Raw genomic sequence first — 18,788 nt, 5'->3', positions numbered from 1 at the left:
TATTTATTAAACATAAGTAAGGGAAGCAGTGAATTATATAGATATTGAAAAATTAGCATTTAAGAATATTTTATTCCTAACTTTAAAAAACGCAGATATCCTCTTGAACCGCTCTCAGCAGCTCTTCTCCAGTTGCACCGCCAAGTTTGCAGATGGACAGCAGTGCTCTGTGCCAGTTTTTGACATTACACACCAGACACCTCTGTGTGACGAACATGCCAAAAAAATGGTAAACTCATATTTTATTTTCTGTGACATAGCCTTTCAAACTTTTGATGACTATCTACAGTAGAAAATACTTTGTGTGACCTAGTACAAACTATGTGTATATATAAATCACTGACACAAGTTTTGTAAACAGTATTTTTCACCACCTGAAATTTTCTATTCTCTGACCAAAAGATTTTAAGAATGCTAAACATGACTCATTGAATTAATTTCAGACCCTCATTTTTAGAAACACTGTTTTACAAGATACTTGGTGTGGGTTGAACATTCCCTAATTCAAAAATGTAAAATTCAAAAGGTTTTAAAATTCAAAGCCTTTTGAGTGCTGGCATGATTTTCAAAAATTTCAGATTTTGGAGTCTTTAAATTTTGGTTTCTGGATTAAGGATGTTTATCAGTTAAATTTTATGCATATACTCCAAAGTCTGAAACACTTTTGCTCCTTAAGTTTTTGGATAAGTGATATTAAACCTGCAGCTACTTAGATGAGTTAATTTTGTTTATTATCTACCCCTATTCTATACCTCTCTTTTCTTTTTTTTTTAAATATATACAAATATATTTTTAGTTGTAGATGGACACAATACCTTTATTTTATTTATTTGTTTTTATGTGGTGCTGAGAATCGAACTCAGTGCCTCACAAGTGCTAGGCAAGCGTTTTTCCACTGTTTTTCCCCAGCCCCTATACCTCTCTTTTCTTTAAGATATATTTTCTTACACATAGCAGATTTCCCAAACTCTTTCTTTGCCCTTTTTTCTTTAGGTTTTTGCTTTCTTATATACAGTTCTGTAAATGTCTTGAATATTTGCTAAGATTTTGACTAAATGCCAAGACTTTGTATAATTTGGTTTAATTTAGTTATTGCTTTGGTTAATGCTAGTCCCAGTTGATTCAGAATAATTTTGAGAACATTTAAGTTTGAATTTATGGAATTTTTGAATTGTACATTAAAGTTCATTTTTTGTCTGGGGATGTAGCTCAGTGGTAGTGCACTTGCCTATAAAGTGCAAGGCCATGGGTTTGATTCCCCAACAACACAAAAACAAAACAAAAAAAGTTCACTGATGTTATTTTCACCCATCAGATAGTTACTTCACGAGATTGTGCTAGGTTACCTTATGTACCAAAAAGTTGAGAAAGACACTTCCGGCTGTCTGTAAGCACTTTCTGTTTTCATGGACATGTGGCCTGTGACCCTGTCTTTGCCACTAACTAAATGCATAACTAGGGACTGATGATTGAACCTTTCTGTACCTTGGGTTCCCTGATTGTAATATACTGGCCTCATCAAGAACTTTATTTGTTTTGGGGTTCTTTTATGGATTGTATGTTTTGAAAATTTTAGATACTAACCTATATACACAAATGTTAGATTTTTTTCCCCCTTTTTAATTAAAAATATTTAAAATTTGGGCATTTTTGTTTGTGTCTTCAGGCTACATTATGGGTAAAGAATAATTTCTGTATGCTTTTGAACCACTTTTGTGGACTTTCATTGATGATTTTGCAGACTTTTGGTAACAGGAGCCCTGCAACTTTCAAACTACTGAAGAATTTGCCAGCTTGAATTTTAAAGTTGTTTGATTCTAGAGTACTTTAGATAGATAGATAGATAGATAGATAGATAGATAGATGGATGGTTGTATATGGACAGCATGCCTTAATTTTATGTTTATTTTTATGTGGTGTTGAGGATCAAACCCAATGCTTCACATGTGCTAGGCACGAATTCTACCCATTCTACTGCTGGGCTACAACCCCAGCCCCTGTAGAAGCTTTTTTTTTTTTTTTTTAAGGTACAGGGGATTGAACTCAGGAGCACTTGGCCACTGAGCCACATCCCCAGCCCTATTTTGTATTTTATTTAGAGACAGGGGTCTCACTGTGTTGCTTAGTAACTCATTTTTGCTGAGGCTGGCTTTGAACTCGTTATCTTCCTGCCTCAGACTCCCAAGATACTGGGATTACAGGTGCCCGTTACCATACCCAGCCTCCCTCTAGAGGCTTTTAAGACTAGGAAAGTATTGTTAAGTAGGGAAGCTTATACTATTTGTATATTGATTATTATGTGAAGGCTTTCGAAGAAATTCAAAGCACTTTATTCTTTTCAGCTGGTTGAATATTCTTCCTTAGGCAAATTCAATACAGCAAACCTAAAGTTGAATTAGTATGATATGAATTACTCAGAAAATAATGAATATTTTATATTGGGACAAAGTAAAAATAAATATTAATCAGGTTTTGAAAAAGTGTTTACAAATTTTTGAAACTGATTTTCTCTCTGAAGGCTGTTACAAAATCTGACACTGGTTTTAGCTACTTTTGTTCTGGGTCAAAAATTACTTCATTGCCCCTATGAGAGACTTACTCTGGGTTAGACAAGAACTGTGTGAAATCTCTTGGCGCTGCTTTTGTGTTATATCTTCAACCCAAACACATTTTACCAACTTGACTGTTAGTGTCTCAGCCTAAGCTGCCATCATCTTTGCTTTGATTATTGTTGTAGTCAGCATCCTAAGTGATCTCCTTTTGCCATACTCTCCCCTCTGTAAACACACACACACACACACACACACACACACACACACACACACACATATATATATATACCTGTGAATTATGTGAACTGTGAATTTAATTCGAAGAAAGTAGAAAACATCCACAGAAGCTACTCTGGCTATTATTCTGACAAGTGGATACAGTTGTGTGACCATCACCATGATCAAGGATAGTCTCATCACTTCTTCAAATTCTCTTGTAGTGAATCCTTTACTCCATCTTCATTTATCTATTTTTCAGTTTCTATAATTTTTATATTTTCTAGAATGTTATCAGTGGAATCATATAAGTATGGGCCTTTAAAGCAGGCTTTTTAAAACATCTGATCATCTTAGTCCCATGATTAAACTCTTCTAATGACTTCCTATCACAATCTAGAGTCAAATCCAAAATTCTCACCAATGTCTCTGAGGCACTTTGTGATCTGGGCCTCACTTCTTCAGCTTCATCTCCTCCCCTTGTCCTGGAATTCCAGCAGCGCTGACTTTCTGGCTGTTTTTGATATTCTACATATGCTCCCTCTCGGGGGCTTTGCACTTGGTTTTCTCTTTTCCTGGGATGTTCTTTTCTCAGGTTTCTGCGTGGCTTACTCCTTTATTTCATTCAAGTTTCGGATCACATATCTCATCAGAAAAGTTTTCTACTTCCCTGCTGCCCTGTCAGTTTTTTAATCCTCTCTCTCTCTCTTTTTGGTACTAGGGATTGAACCCAGGGGTGCTTAACCACCAAGCCACATCCCCAGTCCAAATTTTATATTTTATTAGAGACAGGGCCTCGCTCAGTTGCTTTAGGACCTCACTAGGTTGCTGCAGCTAGTTTTGAACTCTAGATCCTCCTGCCTTAGCTTCCCAAGTTGCTGGGATTACAGGCGTGTGCCACCTTTTTATTGTCCTTTCCAACATTTATTTGCCTAACATTATTTTGTTCATTGTCTATATTCTCCTATAATTGCGGAAACTTTACAAGAGCAGAAACATTTTTGTTCATTGCATTTTCTTATGTGGGAATGTTGAATAAATTAATGGTTAGGCACATGGTTGGGAAGGGTGAAGATTTGGAAGTAAATTCAACCACTGAGGTGAAACAACCATTGGCAGGAGAAGCTTAGACCATAAGAGGTACAGATTGGTAGGCAGAAAAGATGTTCCAACAGGTTGGTCACACCTCAGTTGGTAAGTTAGAAGGTGCTTGGCCTGGCATACAAAAAGAGGGAAAGTTGCAAATGAATAGTATTCCAGTACTCACTGAAGCTAGGCAAATGAATCATTGGCACTGGAAAATCCTCTGCCAAGTGGGGGCTCTAGCTCTCTAAAAGAACTAAGTGGGAATGGCCAATAGTAAGAGCAAAACAAGATGTCTATCTTGAGTAGTTCTATGTGCATGATCAGTAAGGTCACAGTGTGTGTAGGCTAGGAGAGTAGGTCAGGAGGCAGCCACCTTTACCAGGTGGATATTGGTAACTCACAAGTCAGACTTGTTAAATCTAGGGCTGGCGCTCTCTGACTTGATCTTACCTAAGATCTGTGCTCACATTGAAGATCTGCTGCTTAAAGTAGACACTGAGCTGAGTGCTGGTTGTTGGTGGTCACTCACTTTTATTAAATAGTGATCATCATAGAAGTAGACTTCAAGTGTTGGGATGAAAAGAACCACAAGCCTAGGAAATACCTCTTTAAGAAAAAGGAAATTGTTTTTGTGACATAAAGAGTTTAATAATTTTTTTTGGTCAAATATTTGGTATCAATCATCTTTTAGACTTGTTGAATTTATGCTTTAATTTTTATTTTTCCTGTTTTGAATGTTTTTAATGCTAGTGATAGTTATTCATCTTCAAATACTATTATCTATAAACTTTATATATTCAGTTGTGGATTATTACTGAATTTGTAGAATCAAAGATGACATCAGTTATAAAAACTACTGTACTCAGAAAATATGTTGCCAATGATTCAATATTTTTATTTCACTTAGAATTTTTGTTTTAGACTTACTAAAAGAGCCTTTTAAAAACCTATTTAGACATGGATTTTTATGTTATATGTCATTCCTGGTCTTAGCTATATTATTTGATGTGTGAAAGTCAGTATTTTACTATTATGTATCATCATCCACTTTGTGGTTATTTCCCTTTCTCACTTAGAGTTGTAGTAAGTTAAGTTCTTCAGTAGTGAATATTTGCTTCTCTAACAATTTTATACTCTCCTATTCTTTGTGCCTTTCTGCATACACAAAAATTTTTTCTACACAAGTTATACTAGCAGTGCATATACTAATTCAAGTAATGCCAGCACAAAGAAGTATAACCGCTGTTGAGTGTATAAAGGCAGGGCCAACTGTAACGAACATTACCTGGTTGGCAGCTCATGTAAGATACCAACATTTACACTTTCCTATTACAGAGAGATTAAAATGTACATTTTGAATTGATAAAATGTGATGTTAGTTTTGGTGACTGTAAGAAAGTACCAAAGATAAAGTAGCTTGTAATCAATATTTATTTCTCAGTTCTGGATGGTTCAGGCATGGTTGGGTTCTGGTCAGGTTCTTTTTTTGGATTATACCCTGCCAACCTCATTGTTGCTTTCTGAGGTCTCACATATTAAGGCCCTGATTCCATACATGGGGGCTCCACCTTCGTGATTGAAACCCCACCTCCTAAAACCATCACATTGGGGGATTAGGATTCAACATCAGTTTGGGGATGAAACAGACTTTTAGTCTGTATCAGATGGTGGGCAGATGATAGAGTTGATGTTATTGACTGAAGAAAGCTAGTTATATCATCACTCTCTCTTTTGTCCTTGTAGGCTCTTACCCCCTTGCCTACTCACTTAATTTCAGCAGTTTTATGTACCTGTGTCCTCAGTGTCCATTCTCTCTGTCTCCCTGCCTGTATAAATTATTTTAAAGGTCTTGACTGAGTCATGGATTTCCTGGTCTGTGTCTTCATCCCCTTTATTCCTGTGCGCCGGTAGTTTTCCCATAGCTCTCTAGACATCTATGTATCTCACCACATCAGGGGAGCTGTCATCCTATCTAGGGGCTGGAGGTGTAACTCAGTAGAGCTTAAGGCCCTGGGTTCTTATCCCCAGTAATGGGGGAAGAAAAAACCAAAACGCTGCAATGCCTGTTAAATAAAAGTTTAAAATCTTTAACAGGAAAGTCAAAGAAATATGTACTCTGATTCCAGAATTCTTACAGCTTGCTTTTGTGTTTCATCTATGATAATACCTAGTCATTTACTATACTTTTTCTCTTGTTTGTGCTATTTCCTTTAGGCAAGAATGATCTTTTCTATTATCCCACAATTTAATCTTTTAATCTCACAAACCAAAAATAATTAATTTTTCTTTTGTATACCTGTGGGAGGTGTTTACCTTGTCATTATTTAATGTTCTCTGTACTGTATTTATGTAGATTTTTATCTGTGTTTTCACATACAAGAGTAAGTTCACATAAAACACAAAATTTATGTTATAGTACTTCCCATAATGTCTTTAAATGTGGGATGAACTATGTATATATGTTGAATTCATATGAATTGAATAATTACAATAGGTATAAGTTTATTTTAGACATTATATAGAATATTAAGAACTTCAGGCTTTTTGAAGATGATTGTTTTTCCAGATAGTCTCAATTGTTTAAATACTAAATTTGATTTAACTGCCACCTGGGAACATCACAAATTTTACATGATATTGCCATAGTGGGGGCTCTTTTTCTATTAACGTGTATACATTATATGATGTTTGAATCAGGTTAAACTATCTTTATGGTAAAACTTCCAGAGTCATTATTCTAGTTTTTTGAGCTGCACAGAATATTATTGTTACCTGTAGTCACCCTACTGTAGAGTAGCACACCAGGAGAGAGGGTGAGGTAGGGTTGATCAGTGAGTAGTCCTCAGTTTAAAAAAAATAATAAATTTTTTTTTGTTTATTCCAAAGGATAATTTCTTGAGAGGAGATAACTCCCGTAAAGTTCAGCACCAGCAGCAGAGGAAACCCAGGAAAAAAACCAAGCCTCCTGCACTCACCAAAAAACATAAGAAGAAGAGAAGGCGTGGACCTCGTCGACCCCAAAAGCCCATCCCCCCAGCAGTCCCCCAAGGGAACCTCAGCATGCCCACCAGCGTCTCACTGCCAGTGGAGGCCTCTCAGATCCGGTGAGTGGTGGTCAGGACTTATTTTTCCTATTTCCTGAATGTTCTCAGAACATCTGTCTGTGTGAGTATCAGAAGGTCGGCACTAAACTACAGAGCCATCCAGTGTGTCAGTCTGTACTTCTGTCTAGTCAAGTGCTCTACCATTGAGCAACGGCCCTGGCCCCAGCCTCATCTTAGCCATTTTGAGGAATATATTTTACTAATTCTGGCTGAGTTTGGAGTGCACATTTATCACTATCAAAGCTTTAGATTATAGCAAAGAGAACAGATGCTGAAATTGCGAATTTAATTATATACTCAGAAATTGTTTTTTGGTCTTTTTTTTTTTGGAACTGGAGATTGAACCCAGGACTCAGAATGTGAAGTAAATGCTTTGCCACTGAGCTACATCCCAGCCCAATACTCAGATTTTTTTTTTTTAACAGAAATTCCATATACATAAGAAATATTTCATCAGAATTATGACATTATTAATTTTGGGCATTTTGACAGGATAACTAGAGCTTCTGTTTCATTTTATTACATTTCAGTTTTACCTGTTTCTCTTTTGTGGTACTGTGGGTTGAACACAATGGCTCATGCTTGCTTGGCAGGCACTCTACCATGCAGTTACATCCCTAGCTCTTGTTTGTAAAATTTTATTTTTCATAGGTCTTGCTAAGTTGCCCAAGCTGACCTTGAACTTGCAATCCTCCTTACTCAGCTTCATGATTGGCTAGGATTATAGGTATGGGTCACCATGCCCAGTGCTTTACTTCATTTTTAAAATTATTATTCTGACAAAATTTGAAATTCTACTACAAAATATTAAGACATACTTGATACCCAGTTGTGATCCATTCTACTAATCTGAAGTAAAAATATAGCTAGAAATAATTCTCTTATCTCAATTATGGGTAAAGATTAAAGAAATATGTGACGGTATATGGCAAGGTATATCTTTTTGCAATGTATCTGCTTTGATTTCCTTCTCACAAAGTAAGGAAGGAGACAGTTTATATTAGGATTTCCCATGTTTGCATTGAATATATATGTATTAAAAAAAAGTGTAGACGTTAGCATCTTCTTATGTGGGGTAAACTTGAATTGTTGACATTGGTATGAAGGTGAAGGGGGAGTGCTGGCACCAAATGCCCTGTCTTCCTAGGAGCCCATCCACGCCCGAGCTGAGTGCTGACGAGTTGCCGGATGACATTGCCAACGAGATCACCGACATTCCACATGATTTGGAATTGAACCAGGAGGACTTTTCAGACGTCCTGCCACGGTTACCTGATGACTTGCAAGATTTTGATTTTTTTGAAGGTATGGTCAGTGTTTTAATTAAAGAAACTGACTTAAAAAAATGAGTTTGTAAGAAGAGAAATAGTTTTGAGATGTGTCTGAAATTTTCCTCAAGTAAAATATTTTTTCACTCTATAGACAGAAAATATAACACTGCCAAAGTTTTCAGTCCTTTTCAGAAGTGGAGAGTAGGTAATTTTGTTTAACCATATTTTAGGTTTAGTAGATTTATATTGATAGCTAGATTTATAACTTTGTTTCTTTAAAATTGAGTAATTTTACTTAATTTTTTGAACACAGACATTTAAACCACAAGTTTATTGAAGTCTTTTAGAACTTTCCCAGTTTTAATATCCCACCCTGTAATTCAATTAAAGTGAACTTTTCTAAAACAAAGTTTGCTTAATCCCATCAACTCCCCAGTGCTTTCAGGGGAAAACTTTTATGCTATTAAGATATTTTTTTCCCCACTAAAAATTGAATATTTTCATGGTGATAAATCAAGTTCCTAACAATAAGATTTTTTAAATTGATAGTGAAATCAAAGTGTGTCCATGTGCTTCCATTTAATGAAAATCAATTAGAAATGGAAAAAGAATGAGGGAGAAGGATTAGGTAAACACCCCCCAAAATGAACTGAGTGCTTAGTGTTGTGCTGAAATGTATGCATGAGCTTCTGTGTTCTGGTCTTCTGTCTGCCCTCAAGCTGGAAGAATCTGGGCATAGCTCTATGCAGCCTGTGTTTTCTATCATAATATAATAAATATAATTTTAGATAAAAACATGTACAACCAAATGGTTATAAGATTTTTAAATTGGTAACACTTAGAGTTCCTAAGAATTGAACATCTGGTAAGATGGCCTTCGAGATTCAAGTTCTCAGGCAGTTGATCCTTCGGACCCATCCTGCAGATTAATAGTTTACTTTTTCCTTCCAATGCAGTTCTTAGAAGCTTCCCTTTTCAAGAAGGACTTTCTTTGAATAATTTAAATGTATGAATGCTGTGGTATAGATTAGATATGAGACCTACTTATTCTCAATGCCTTTTGTTGACTCAGGAAAGAATGGAGACCTCCTCCCGACCACCGAAGAGGCTGAGGAGCTTGAACGGGCCCTGCAGGCTGTAACTTCTCTCGAGTGCCTGAGTACCATTGGGGTACTTACCCAGTCAGACGGTGTACCAGTCCAAGAGTTGTCAGATAGAGGAATAGGGGTGTTCTCCACAGGTACTGGAGCTTCAGGAATCCAGTCCTTGAGCCGAGAAGTAAACACGGACCTAGGGGAGCTATTGAATGGGCGAATAGTACATGATAATTTTTCTAGTCTAGAGCTGGACGAGAACCTGCTCCGTTCTGCTACCTTGTCTAACCCACCTACACCCCTGGCAGGGCAGATCCAGGGGCAGTTCTCTGCCCCAGCCAACGTTGGCCTTACTTCTGCCACTCTGATCAGCCAGAGTGCACTTGGGGAGAGAGCCTTCCCAGGACAGTTTCATGGACTTCATGATGGCAGCCATGCCTCCCAGAGGCCACATCCTGCCCAGCTGCTGAGCAAGGCAGACGACCTAATCACCTCACGACAGCAATACAGCAGTGATCATTCACACTCCTCGCCCCATGGAAGCCATTATGATAGTGAGCACGTGCCGTCTCCCTACAGTGACCATATCACCTCTCCCCACACAACATCTTACTCTGGTGATAATATGGCAGCTACCTTTTCAGCAGAGATGCCCATCATGGCGCAGCACTTGCTCCCAACCCAACTTGAGGTGCCACTTGGAGGAGTGGTAAACCCTAGAACTCACTGGGGTAATCTCCCTGTCAACCTTGGAGATCCCTCTCCATTTAGCAACCTTCTCGGCGCAGATGGACATCTTCTTTCCACTTCCCTATCCACGCCACCCACCACTTCAAACTCAGAGACCACACAGCCTGCCTTCGCCACCGTGACCCCCAGCAGCTCCAGTGTGCTTCCGGGGTTACCGCAGACCAGCTTCAGTGGCATGGGGCCTTCTGCTGAACTAATGGCCTCCACCTCTCCCAAGCAGCAACTCCCTCAGTTCAGCGCAGCCTTCGGCCACCAGCTGAGTTCTCACAGTGGCATTCCTAAGGACCTGCAGCCCAGCCACAGCTCTATAGCCCCTCCTACAGGCTTCACAGTAACAGGTGCCACAGCTACAAGTACCAATAATGCATCTTCTCCCTTTCCCTCCCCTAACTGAGCGTGTCTGTGTGTTTGCAGGCAAGGTGGGGAACCCGGTGTTTTCTATCTTTGTTTCCTCTTTAGCACCCCTACCCCCTTTTCCAAAAGAAGACTTAAAAATAGCAGATGGGAATTAGAGGGGCACCCCTTTCCCAGCTCAATAGGTGGCCAGGCAGTGGACCTTGCTGCAGTGTTCACATGTGCTCCTAAGCACTGGTGCTCATTCCCTCCTGGCAGGTCCACTCGGCCCCTGTGGTTTCCTTGGTGGTTCAGCACATTGACTGGATAGGATTGGTTTTTAGCAGCAAGTCCTAGAAGTGGAAGATACCTCAGATTACCAGTGCCCTTTACTATTTCCTAGTATTCAGATCAGTGCTTTCCATTCTATAGCCAGGTTTTTACATAGGTGGTTCTAGATAGAATGATCCTATTAAATGAGTTCCTGTGTAGGAGATAACTGGTGGTGTATAGAGGCAGGTTAAGGCTCTGACTCAGCATCAGCTGCCAAACACCACCCAGAGGCCAGGATGCCATTCCTAATTGTGATCATGGTTAACTAAAAAGAAAAAAAAAAAATGTTTTTTGACCACCTGTGAGTGTGTGTGCACCCATGTGTGTGTTTTGTGCAGTGCAGGAAGTAGCGTCCCATTGGGTTGTTAATTTTTTTTTTTTTAACCCCTGTAATGAGTATAAGGCTTTTTTCTCCTTTGTACATCTCACATCCTAGTAAGGTTGGTCATTCTGTCCCACTGAGTTAACTGAAGTTTCTTGAATACGGAGGGGGGTGATCTGCCCATGTGAATAGCACAACCCTTTTCTGCTAAATGTTAGCCCATAAAGAAGTGAGACACCAAAAGCTGAATTCACATTAGTGATGGGGGCAGGGCGGGGGCAGGTGTCAAGCAAGACTTGCCTGGAGTGACTGTGGGGTTGCTGAGGCTATTTTGCCTTTTCAGACCTGCACTTGTTTTAAACCCCTCACTCATGGGACACTTTTGCAAGATGTCATTGAAGAAAATATCTTGATGTGAAAAAGCAGGATAGGTCAGATAGATTTGAAAGATGAAATCTGTGAACTTCTTGATCCATCTTTTGCTTTTGACTTTTTCATGTTTACAGTAGTGATTCTTTGGTAAGATTTGTAAAATGTTGAAGACACTTGTAGAATCAGTGTACCAGTTGTGAAGTGATGTGTAATAACTGAAGGATACACATTTTAAAATTTCTTTCAAAGCAGAATATGGAGATCAGACATACATTTTACCTGCATTTGGTACTTTTAAAATAATTTAATCTAGGTTTAAGTAAATTTGGTAAAAGTTTTGGGAAATTCTTTTAAGTATCAGGATTTTAGGGTAAAAAATCATGTTGGATAGTTTAGTAAGTTGGTGACTATGAAATAAATATGTGAGATTTCGTCTTGCCTGCCTTTCCTGCCCTCTGCTTCAGAGAAGGGTGGAGCTAGATTTTAAAGCATCTCTACTCCAATTTTGCTGAGAAATTTCACTGTCACTTAAGATACATTGGCTATTTATACCTGAGTCCAGCCTAATTTACATATATATTTTTTAAAAGATGAGCAGAGAGAACATATCTATTAGTGAAGTGGTACAATAATTCATTTATCAGGGAATATTTGATCTTAATTCCTTTCTAGTAGGTAAAAGTTTGGACATATTTTCCTATTTCCTATATGTATTCTCTTTATGCCATTATAGTTCTAACCAGGCCCTTCTTTTGGAAGCTTTTCTTTCTCTGCTTTTTAAAGGAATGATGGCGATCAGCAAGCATTATGCAGATACCACGTGCCTGGGATTATGGAGGGGAAATGTCACATGACTGTATGGAATCATGATATGCCCTATTTTGTATTTATTGAAGTTTCTTTGGGGGCCAAAAATATGTATGTAATATATTTACTTTTTTTTTTTTTTAATCATGTTAATTGATTGGAAGATTTATTTTTAATAGCTTTGCCTTTTTTGAAGATTGAAAAATTTCTAAATTATAAGTTATGTCTCAAAGCAAAATTATATTTGGTATCACCATAAATTTCTATTCTGAGTGGTGAGAACACATAATTTGCATATTTCTCACCTGTGAACCTGTGTCAGTAAGCTTTTTTACTTTAGTGCACTGTAATGAAATGTTAGTAGTTACCTCTGCTCAAGTATCATTTAGTTTGCTGTGCTATTTTCACATCCCATTGTCATCATCACTAGGTAACACTGAATTCCCAGCAATTTCATTTTGTCTCCATTGTGTACTATCTATAGGTTATAGCACAGTAGCATATGGACTTTTTATTAGCCCTTCTTGACAGCAAAGGGCAGGTCATGGGTAGGTAATTTGAACTATTTCTGGCTATTTGTCCCTCGTATTAGCTGCTTAGAAATCTTCAGTTATCAAAACTGAGTTTGCAGTAAGTTGCACATTTTATTGTTTGCAATTTTCTGTTTTATGTGCATTTAAAAGCCCTTCTCTGCTTTCTAGTTGGGAGGCATGAAAATGATCAGGAATGTTGCCAGTTACAGCTTCACACCAAAAACATTGAGGAAATTCACTTTAGATGCCCACCATGATAGCTGAGGAAAGGGCACTTTTAGAAAGTACCAGTGTAGGGTTGAATAATTAGCAAAAACAAACTTTTCCTCTTTTCATCTACTTCAAAACAAATATCCAAGCTTGCAATTTGCTTTGCTGTTTCTTGTGAAGAGAGAAGAACATCTATAAGCCCAGAGATATCCATTATGTTTTGTTCTAGTTTTCAGAGCAGTTCTAGTCCTATTATTAGTAGGCTTGCTATTAATATGCAAAAAAAGAAATGAAGTGTCTTTTAAAATTGGTGTCTTTTAAAATAACATTTGTGTTATCATAAGGCAATACTGGAATCAAAAACAAGTTTTATATAAGGTCCTATTTAGGTAGAAACTAGCTTTTATTCTAGTATTCAACGTATGAGACACGGTGGCAGAAGATTCACTCTGTTTCTGCAGTTCTTTGGGACCATTTATAAAGGCCAGTTAGCTTGTGTTACTGTGATTTAATTTTCAAAGTTGCTGCAGTTAATGGATGTGTTCTGTGCTCTGAGGATCTGATACTTATGACTGTGATCTATAGCATCTGAAGAAAAGACGGGCTTTCTCTCCTTTAACTGTTAATATTATTTTAATAAAAGTACTTAAGACGTTGTTTTTTCCTGTGTAAAAATGGCTTAGCAATGTTCATATCTCCATAGGTTATGTAGCTAGTCAACAATTCAGGACAGTGAATAGCAATTATACTTTACCCACCAAGTGACAGACTATGCAATGGAAAATTTTACTAATTATTGTCACATAGCTTACACAGCAAAGGATTATTTTCTCTAGTAAATCTACCGTGTGTAATATGCCTACTTTATAAATGACTTCCTGAGCAATTTCATGTTGGCAGGCAGTGTGTGCTGTGTCTAGTGTCCCTCTATGAGAAGATTATAATGTAATGAGAAGCAAATAGGTAGGTATGGAGATAAAGTTGGAAAGTGACTTTATTTTATTTTCATTAAAATTGGTGTTATTGTTTTAGTGGCTTGAGATTAAAGAAAGCTGATACTTTATCTTTGCCAAATACTATTTATAAGATTTATTTCTTAAAGAAGCCCAGTCTCTCAGCTGAAGTTAGAGATCACCATTTTCTTGACTAACACTAAAACTTTTCCTTATCAGGGCTTGTCCTCAAAACATGATTACAATCCACAGTGGCAAAGGCAGTTCTTGGATCAGGAAGGAAACTGTGTCCAAGGTACACACAGGTGCCCCTGTCCATCCCAGGTTCATCCTATATGGAAGAAGTTACATTTCCATTGACCTGTAGCATGGAATTTTTATAAATTGGCATTAGAATTTGAGCACACATGCCTAAATCCCTTTCTGTTGGTTTGCTGATCCTGCCTGGGATCCCTTCTGTGCCCTACACCATGGGAGGCTAGTGATGGTTGATCAGCTTCATCAGCAATATCTGTATGAGGTTATTCCTTCTTTTAAAATATTTAGTTCAAAATGTTGTGGATTGGTATCTCAAAAAGATGAGGATATTAACACTAAACTAATTATTTAAGCGTTTTAAAATTAATTAAAAATTTTTACTTGTCTAGTTTTCAGTTTCTTCATCCTTTCTTTTAAAATTCTATTAAATTCTGTTCTTAATCTGTCATATAGAGAATGATTGAATAGAGTGGTCTGCTAAATGGTCAATAGAACTCTCCAGCTTAATGAGGCAATTTAGAGGATTTCTTAGAAAAAAATTTAATCATACTTCATTTGTATCTGTTTTATCACCAAAACCTACATTGTTCTAAAGATTTTTTTTCTGACAGAAAGTATATTTCTAGGGGGATATATACATATATGCCCATATGTATGTGTATACATATATATACACATGGTGTATGCAGATATACACATGTGTATATATTAATTCAAGAATAAACATCTAGGACTGGGGTTGTAGCTCAGTGGTAGAGTGTTTACCTTGCAAGTATGAGGCACTGGGTTCGGTCCTCAGCACCACATAAAAATAAATAAATTATAAAGAATAACAAATAGGAAAATATCGTGTCCGTCTACAATTAAATTTTTTTTAAATTTTCCCCCTCAATAAATTGAAAATGACTGAATCTTCACTAATGTTCTATACAAAAGTGAAACAATTTGATGATTTCTTAATATCTTGGTCTTTATAAGCTTTCCTATATCATATTTTAGAGTGAGCCAAAATCATATTTCGTAAATTAAAGTAAAATTTTAAATACCTGTGAAGAACATGTATTGATAATCTGCTAAGCATTTTCCATTGACCAGTGGTTAGAATGGAAAATATAAGCATATATGAATAGTTGTGTCTCTTTGATAACCAGCATTAATTAAAGCTGCAATGTGGTTTAAACTTAGGAAGCCTTTTTTTCACTCCAATTGTTTTTTGTTAACTTTTCTCTCTGTGCTTTGATACAGGATTAAGAAAAGATGTGTCATTTCAGACAGAGAGCAAATTTGGTGTGACTTTCTTTACTCCAAGTTCCTGAATATCAGGAGTGTCTGGGTAGTTTGAAGAGCAGAGTTTTGGGTGATCTAAAGCTTAGTGTGACACAGTCCCATTAGAGAAAAATATGAACACCTAGTAAGCAGTATTGGGCAGCACAGCTTTCCTTCTTCCCTTCTGCCTGCTTGCCTCTGCCCATCCCCGGTACTAAAGTATGCACGTGCACACATACTCTGTACTGATCTTGGCCGAAGAGTAATAGAATCCTCTTCTTTCACTTTTTTGTTGTTGTTGTTTGTTTGTTTTTCTTAAGCTGGGGACCACTGAAGTAAGCTCTATATGCACCCAAAGTTCCCCATGGAAAAAGTTTTCAACATGCAGTGCAGAAGGCTCCAATGCAGCTAAATGTCACGCCTTTGCTTTTACTTGGGGAATAGACTGATTTGCCCAGAAATGACTCCAACCTGCATCGTTAAGGTACAGTTGGCTCCAACGGATTAGTGTTGAAATGAAGAAAAGCTTGACACTTGCTGACGTTGTTTCATCTGTTTGGAAGGGTTGAATCAGTTCCTCTCAACAGTGGCAGTTCTTTTCACTGTATAGTATTGAGTATGTCTCAGGGATTCCTTGTGGAAATTAGGGCAGTTTTTAAAAATAAGAAAACAATTTTAAAAGAAACTAAAGGTGACTCATCATTGAAGAGAGCGCAAGAAAGAGAAAACATTTTGGCTTAGTAGCCCACGGTGTCTCGCCTAGGACTTCTTTCCTTTCTACTTCAGGCTCTCATCTCAGCTTCAGCATACAGAATCCTTTCCCATCATGCACAGCTTTAAAACTTTTATTTAAAAATTTCCTTCCCCCATGAGCTTTCAGAATACTTATTGTAGATTTTAAGAGAAAAGGTATATTAATTTATGCTATTAACATCACCTCATAAATTATAAGTTTTATACTAAAGCTGTATTGAGTGTAATGAATTATGTTGCCTATGTGTTTAATAGCTAAAAAAAAATTATATATGAGCTTTTTTTTTTCTTTTGACAAACTAGTAAGCACCTTTTTACACTGGATTTCTGCCGTGTCAAGGTGTATAGCTATCCTTTGCTACCTTGCAGATATATAAAATAAAAAGGATATCCTGGGGCCTCAAAATGTAGAACACCTTTAGACCATTTATTATTGTTCATAGAACTGTTGAGAATCATGTTCTTTAGTAAATGATCTGTGGTTTACACTTAAGATGGCTAGAAGCTTAGTTACAGGGTAAATAGAAATACATAGATCAAGTAAAACTCCAACTACTGTAGCTGGAATTTGTAAACTAAGTTTTTAAGACCTCTTTTATTTCCTATGGATTTATTCTTTAATTTACAGTTTATTCTGTAAGTTGGGAAGTAAAATAGAGAAAATAAGTCTAGATGTTCTCAGTGTCTTATTCAGGAACTTTTTTATCCCTCCTCACTAAGGAATTCCCACTGTGACTTAAAAATAGAATTAAATTACTTGTGTGCATGTATATGTTTTTACACACATGCAAAAATATTCATTGGGGCACGTGTGTGAGAGAGATGAATGTGTGCTAATGTACAAATAGAGAAAGGTAACCGAATGTATTGTAGAAATATGATTTATTTAGTTGAGGATGTTAAGAGTTAACTTTCTCATTGTCTCTGTTGTATAAATATACCAAATTCTTCATTATGTTATATTATGTTAAAAGGCAAGCTCTGATATCATGTACGTTTTATTTTAACTTTTGGATTAACTTATGTTTTTTTAAGTGACATGAGAAACAGCAGATTCTAAGACCAGCCTCTCATTTTTTAACATAAAAGCAAGAGAGGGAGAGACAGACAGACAGACAGACCCAGACAGGATCTGTGTTTATCTATTGGGGTGATGGGACCAGAGATCTTTTGAACCTCTTTTATGTTAATAATAGATTTCTTAATATTCTGAGTAATAAAATATTATTGATCATTTTTTCACGGTGACGTTAAAAATTAAGGCCTTTTATAAAGAATTTTTTTTGAAGGGGAGTTGTTGGGATCATTTCACCATGCATATTTCAAAGCTGGGGTGATTTCAGTTATTTCCAAAGCATTTTTAAAAAATTTATTCAGTTGTACCATTAATTAGGAAGTTAGAAAGCCCCATCTTTTTGCTGTAGGAAAAATTATGCTACCCTTGACTTTTACCTGATTGGTGTGGAATTAAAAAACATTCCTTTGAGTTTTAGTTATCATTTTGCTATACACTCTTTACTGGAGTGTCTGATGATATAAAATAGTCAAAATTAGAGTTATTAAGTGTTCCAGTCATATTTACTTTTAATATTAAAAAATCATGTGCTTTGAGATATGTCAAAACAACTTCTGATACCGCATCCGCATTTGTAGTCCTCCTTGAAGCTTCATTGACTTCCTCTTGGATACAGTTAAGACCTAGGAAAGCTTTATATGTTGTTCTTTTACAGTTGTATTGTTATTTTTGTAGCATCTCCCAGTTCCATTCGCTCTTGCTTTTGGATTTTAAAAATCTGCATTTCTTGTACATATGCATGCAAATGAAAGAAGGGAGTTTGTATTGGTGCCATTTCTCCCTTCAGTTGCTGGTTAATGGAATTTGCTAGAATAAATTCCCCCTGATTGAAGGGTAAAGACAGACCCTTTTGTGTATATCTGTACAGAGATGTGTATATGGGATGTGGTGGCACTTTGCTGAATGTGAACTTGCCTTGTCAATGGAAAGACTGAAAAGTATTATGTTTATTTATACATTTGTATAAATCTATATATACACGTATGTATATGTGTGTGTATAGATAAAGCTATATACATATATTTCCCTAAAAAAAAAAAAGTGTGTGTATAATAGGTAACAGCCTTTGTTAAGCAGGATTATACATCTACAGAAAATTCTGGATTATTCTGTAAGCCAGAGGAGGTAACCTTCTAGAGTACATTCATCTGAGCATACTAAAATGCAAGTCCTTTGGATTGTAGTCTCACTTAAGGCTGTCAGAAATGATGTCTAACTATTTTTACTCACAGTTCCACTCTCTTCATCGTCCCTACCTTCTGCTAGTTAATCTCTCATGAGTGAAAAGCAAAATCACACATCATTTTTTTTCCTCTATAATTATGTCCTTTCAAGCTAGAAGCATTTGACTTAAACATATTTCATTAACTTCTCACTTGTTTCTTTTAAAGATATTTATTTCTGAATTTTCCCAGAAGATAGAAGTATTTTCTACAGTACTCTTGAGAATTGGTAGTCATCTTTGTCTCAAAAACAGAAAAAAAAAAAAAAAAAAAAAAG

The 18,788-nt window shown here is 36.7% G+C and overlaps 1 protein-coding gene across 4 annotated transcripts in view; it reads left to right on the top strand.

Moving 5' to 3' along the window:
- The window catches only part of Ino80d (INO80 complex subunit D), a 64,944-nt gene extending 46,583 nt beyond the window's left edge, over positions 1 to 18,361 (top strand). For 3 of the 4 annotated variants that reach the window (XM_048808392.1, XM_048808391.1, XM_015481297.2), the window contains 4 exons: positions 96 to 229; positions 6,741 to 6,958; positions 8,106 to 8,263; positions 9,302 to 14,582. In XM_048808392.1, coding sequence (XP_048664349.1) covers positions 96 to 229; positions 6,741 to 6,958; positions 8,106 to 8,263; positions 9,302 to 10,467 — 1,676 coding nt within the window. In that variant the 3' untranslated portion in view covers positions 10,468 to 14,582. Of the gene's footprint in view, positions 1 to 95; positions 230 to 6,740; positions 6,959 to 8,105; positions 8,264 to 9,301; positions 14,583 to 15,780 lie in introns of those variants that run through there. The other variant, XM_048808393.1, reaches the window with a different exon arrangement.
- The last annotated feature ends 427 nt before the right edge of the window (positions 18,362 to 18,788 follow it).

This window comes from Marmota marmota, unplaced genomic scaffold (genome assembly GCF_001458135.2).
Source record: "Marmota marmota marmota unplaced genomic scaffold, marMar, whole genome shotgun sequence".
NCBI classification, from domain to species: Eukaryota; Metazoa; Chordata; class Mammalia; order Rodentia; family Sciuridae; genus Marmota; species Marmota marmota.
This window is presented reverse-complemented; position numbering and strand designations above follow the sequence as displayed.